This window comes from Aethalodelphis obliquidens, unplaced genomic scaffold (genome assembly GCF_003676395.1).
Source record: "Aethalodelphis obliquidens isolate GAN/ISIS:26980383/991018 unplaced genomic scaffold, ASM367639v1 scaffold2, whole genome shotgun sequence".
Lineage (NCBI taxonomy): Eukaryota > Metazoa > Chordata > Mammalia > Artiodactyla > Delphinidae > Aethalodelphis > Aethalodelphis obliquidens.
Window position 1 is genome coordinate 654830 of NW_020837946.1, and position 4684 is coordinate 659513.

At 67.7% G+C, this 4684-nt stretch overlaps 1 protein-coding gene across 12 annotated transcripts in view; it reads right to left on the reverse strand.

Moving 5' to 3' along the window:
• Window positions 1–4472, reverse strand: part of SNED1 (sushi, nidogen and EGF like domains 1) — an 89680-nt gene extending 85208 nt beyond the window's left edge. For 7 of the 12 annotated variants that reach the window (XM_027116498.1, XM_027116469.1, XM_027116480.1 and 4 more), the window contains exon 1: window positions 3942–4471. In XM_027116498.1, the coding sequence (XP_026972299.1) occupies window positions 3942–4154 (213 nt within the window). In that variant the 5' untranslated portion in view covers window positions 4155–4471. Of the gene's footprint in view, window positions 1–3941 lie in introns of all 12 variants that reach the window. The other 5 variants (XM_027116423.1, XM_027116414.1, XM_027116404.1 and 2 more) reach the window with 2 other exon arrangements.
• Between the last annotated feature and the right edge of the window lie 212 nt (window positions 4473–4684).

Here is a 4684-nt window from a genome sequence, read left to right on the forward strand (position 1 = left end):
GCGCTGGCGGGGGACGGGAGGCACAGGTACACGGGGCACAGGTACACAGGGCCCAGCCCCAAGGCCAGGGGTGCTGGCGGGGGATGGGGGGCACAGGTACACAGGGCCCAGCCCCAAGGCCAGGGGGGCTGGGTAAGGGCAGGAGAGAAAGGCAAAGCTCCCTCGGCCACCCCACGGACAGGCTGGAGCGGCAGGGCCAGGAGCCGGAGGCCCACGAGGAGGTGCCGCACGCGCCCAGGCCGGCGGGGTGGCCGCTCTGGGAAGTGGGAGCATTTCCAAGGCAGGGCTGCAGGCCCAGCTGCCTGCTCTGACCACGTGGGAACGAGGCGGGGTCTCAGGGGAGCTCCCAGGATGGCCGAGGAAGCAGGACTTCTGTCTGGGCCGCACTACGGCCGGGGTGGAATAGCAAGGAGGCAGCGGGACGCAGGAGTCCTGAGGCCCCTGGGCCTGCATCTGAGGCCCACTTTCCTCTCTGGGCCGGGGAGGACTGCACTGCCCGCCCTCCGTCGGGCTGCCGGGAGGTCCAGGCCGAGGGGCCAGCCTGGATCTCGCCCCGGCGCTCTCCCCCCACGTGGGGCTGCCAGGCCACCCAGGACCCTGCCTCGACCCCTGCCCACCTCCACCTCCACCTCCGAGCCCCTTGCCTGTGCCCCGCTCCTCCCCAGGTACCAGCAGGAAGGGAGCGTGGGGAGAGGCCTGCCCAGGACCCTGTCTGCCCCCTGGGGGCTGCGGCCTCTCCTCCCAGCCAGGGGGCTCATGCGTTTCTGCGGGGGCTTCCTCAGGTCAGAAAAGCCGAGCTCCACTGCCAGGCCTGCCTCCATCTCACTGGTTTTGTCCTGTGGGTCAGGGTGGGTTTTCCAGATGGCTCGGAGCTGGTGGCCAGCCAGCGGACTGTCTTGGTTGGCAGGGTGCCACAGGCTGCACAGGTGGGGAAGCTGGGGTTCTCGGAGGAACCGACCAGCCACCGGTCCCGGGCCGCCTGCGGACCTCCCCTGGGCGGGCGGTCTGGGAGAGGCTGGGCGGGGACTGTGCCCCCGGTGGGGATGCCAGCGGATAAGCAGACACCAGGTGTGGAGCCAGCCTTGCCTGGGACACTAGAGAGAGGGGCTGCTGGCCAGGGCTCAGGTCAAATCAACTGTCAACACGTCTTCCCCCAGGCTCGGAGGTGCTACTGCCCGCCCCGGGCCCACACCCTTCCCGTTTCCCACTCGGGGCTCTCCGTGACTGGCCCCAAGGTGCTCCAAAAGACCAGAACAAGGAAGAGTCCCCAAGATTCAGAGGTCAAGGGTGTCACAGCACTGTGCGTGCGGGGCCAGCAGGGGCTGGAAGGGGCTCTGCAGGGGAAGGATGGAAGGCACGCCAAGGTGGGTACCCCCCTGTGCATCACCCCCAGCAGCCCAGCCTTGGAGACACAGCCGGCAGACCCCGCACCCACGTCTCGGCCACTGCACCCTCGTAACAGACGTGTGGACCCTCTCAGCGTGCCCAGCACCTTCGCAGACACCGCCCACCTGGCACTCCTTCCCCGATGAAGGAGCAGAAGTGCTCCCTGAGGTTGCCACTTGGGGCTCCTGATGCCAAATAAACCAAGACCTTCCTCCGCAGCCCCCAGGCCTCACCCTTCTGGGGGGACACGGGGGCTCCTCACCACCGCTGGCCACTCACGGCCTCTCAGTCCCCATGGCTGCCCCGCGCGGACGCTGCGCCTCGGCCGGGCCTGCAGGCCACAGCACAGCTGCCATCTCTACCTGTGAACTTGTCCAGCTTTTTTCCCTGCAAGAAGGTTCCCTCTCAGCTGCCGCGCTCCATGCCCACCAGCAGGGCCGGCCTGGTTTGTGTTCAGAAGGGACTCTCAACAATTTTCAGAGCCTTACAAGTCACCACATACGGCTGCTACGGCGTGAGAAAGAAGCAAAACGACGGGGCTTTCTAGAAAGGAGGCCACCGCGCACGCGGCAGGACCGAGTCCTTGCCGGGGTCGATTCTGATCAGAAAGCACTGATCTTCACGCAGGGTCACGGCGAGGCCTCCATTCACTCACCCGTGTGTCCATTCACTCCACAAGCCTGCTCTTTGCCAGGCATCGGGCCGGGGTGTCCAGCCCTGGAGGACCCTCACTCGGCCGGATGCAGGCACCTGGGCTCAGGGCTGGCTGACGCCGCGCCCGGCTGGACGAGGGTCAGAGACAGGGGCATGCAGAGAAGCACTGTCTCAGCTGCGCGAGCTGGGAGGCACCAGTCTGACCCACTTGCTTCGGAATAAATGCCTTCTCTTCTCTAACCGGCCTCCTTTCTGACCCGCTGCCCTGCTCCCTCCTTGACCACAGAGCCCCGGCCATTATTTCAGGCAAGGTGTCCGGGGCCCTCAAGGTTTCCACTGTCTTTCCTACGGAGCGAAGAGAGGTGAAGTGGGCTCCCTACGTCGCCACGGGCAGGTGTTTGTCAGACGACAGCTTTTTCAGGAAAGAGCTCTCGTGGAGACACAGGTTTTGGAGGAACCACGCGCTGGTGAAACCGTCTGTTTCGCTAGCACATCTCCACTTCAGAACCACGTCTCCCGGTTGCTTTGGCAGGGGGAGACGGTTTTGGTGAGGCTGTTAAGAGGGTCAGCCGTTTTAATAATATTTTCACCTGTGACTTGGAGTGAGGAGGTTGCGCCTGGCCCGAAGGTTCAAGGAGCATTTGGACAGAGGCTCTGTTAAGACGATGCCAACGTGAATTTTCCCCCTTCTAGGATGCATGGGCCTCCCTGGCTCCCAAAGACCCTGAGCACAGCTCTGCCCCCAGCCCCATACTTCCGGAAGTCAGTCCTGCCCCTCCGTCCAAGTCCTGGCCCGGAGGAACGTGCACTGGGTGGCACCTACAGAGAGAACGGCTGCCCCTCCCACCTCTGGCGATGGAAGGGCTGTGGTGGGAGGGTAGCTAGTGATGCTGGCAGCCGCGCTGGGGTCGAGTGGAGAGAGGCAGTGTTGATGGGGGAGGTGACAGGGCTGATGGGGGAGCTGGCAGTGCAGGCAGTGGTGCTGATGGGCGGTGGAGGGGGGAGGTGGAGGTGGTGCTGGAAGTGACAGAGGGCGGGGCGATGGTGTTGGAGGTACAGGGTGCCGGCACTTTTCTAGCTGGGATTCAGAGGACAGCGCACGGTGCCCCCCAGTAAATGCTCGATGCAGCAATGAGGCGTGACATTGCATTTCCTCAGTGGCCCCGGGTCCCCCCGGGGGGGTTCTGCTGTCCTTAAGCCTGAACTGTCCCAGCTCTCCTGAGCTCCCTCTGGGAGTCCTGTTTGAAGGTCTGGGCCTGAGTGGCCAGCCTCCAGGCTCAGGAGGAGAGGAAGAGGGAAAGGGCGGCTCAGAGACGACCAGCTTGCTGAGTCTCGCACAGCACCTCTGAAAGTCTGGGCGCGTCCCAGCCTCCAGCAAGTGGGCCTCAGGTGTCAACTGGGGGCGGGGCCCATGTGGCCCTGGGAGGAGCTGAGACCTCGGCAGGCCAAGTGAGGAACTGAAGGGGCCAGGAGCCCCACTCGGGAAACTGAGGACCCAGGAAGCAGCCGCCTGCTGTTACACTGCTGTCTGTGAAGGAACCGGGACGGGGCGGGACGGGGCAGGCCTCCCCTCACCCCGCTGCGCTGGGCCCAGCAGGGGCACACGGCTCAGTGCCCGCAGCCCAAGCCCCAGGCGGTCCGACAGGAGCAGGGGCCAGGGCCGGGCGCGCCCCGCTCCACTCGCCAAGGTGGCGGGGCCGCAGCTCGGGCCCCCAACCCCGCCCGCCGCTCCCGCGGGCCGCTGTCCGGCCTTGGCCGCCGGAGGGAGGAAGCACTGTCCTCATTCCACCTCTGGCCGCCACGGTGCCAAGTTGCTGGCGGCGGCGGCGGGACTCGGGGCGGCGGGCAGCGGCTGGGGCGCAGCACCCCCCTGGCGCCCCCCGCGGGCTCGGGTTACTCACGTAGAGGCCGGAGTGCTCGGCGCCGAAGAACGGAAAGGGCACGGAGAGCGGCCGCAGCCCGGAGCCGCCGTCGTCCTGCTTGGGGGTGACGGCGTCGCCGCGCTCCGCGCCGAATGGGTAGAAGTCGGCTAGGGCCACAGCGCCGCGCACGCCGCGCGCCCCGAGCCCCAGGGCCGCGGCCAAGAGCAGCGCCCAGGTGGCGCCGCGCGGCATCGCCGGGGGTCGGCGGGCGGGGACGGAGCGAGGGACACAGCGGGACGGAACGGGGACAGAGAAGGACGGAGCGGGGGACACAGCGAAGACAGCGGGGACGGACAGGCGACGAGGAGGGGCCGCAGGGGGGCTTGCGGTCACCGCGGGGCAGGAGCGAGGCCGCGGTCGGGAGTGGCCCGCAGGGCCGGCCGGCCGGGCGTGCGGGGAGCGCGGCCGCGCCGTTGGTGGACTTCGGAGTCCCGCTGCCGCTCGGCCGGGCCGTGCTCCGGTCGCCTCTCGCGGAGGAAGGCGCCGGGCGGGACCGCGTTCGGAGCCGGACCCGCCCCTACGGCCGCGATTTAAATATCCAACCGGGCGGTCACTCGGGCCTGGGCGGGGCCGGGCCGGGCCATGCAAATTAGGCGGCTCTTAAAGCGCCAAGCGGGGCGGGCGTCTCAGCCCACGGCCCCGATCCCCCCGGAGGTGGCCTGGCCACGAGGAGAGGGCTCTGAGGGCGTGCCCTGCGGCCGGGGCCATCCTCCTCCTCCTCC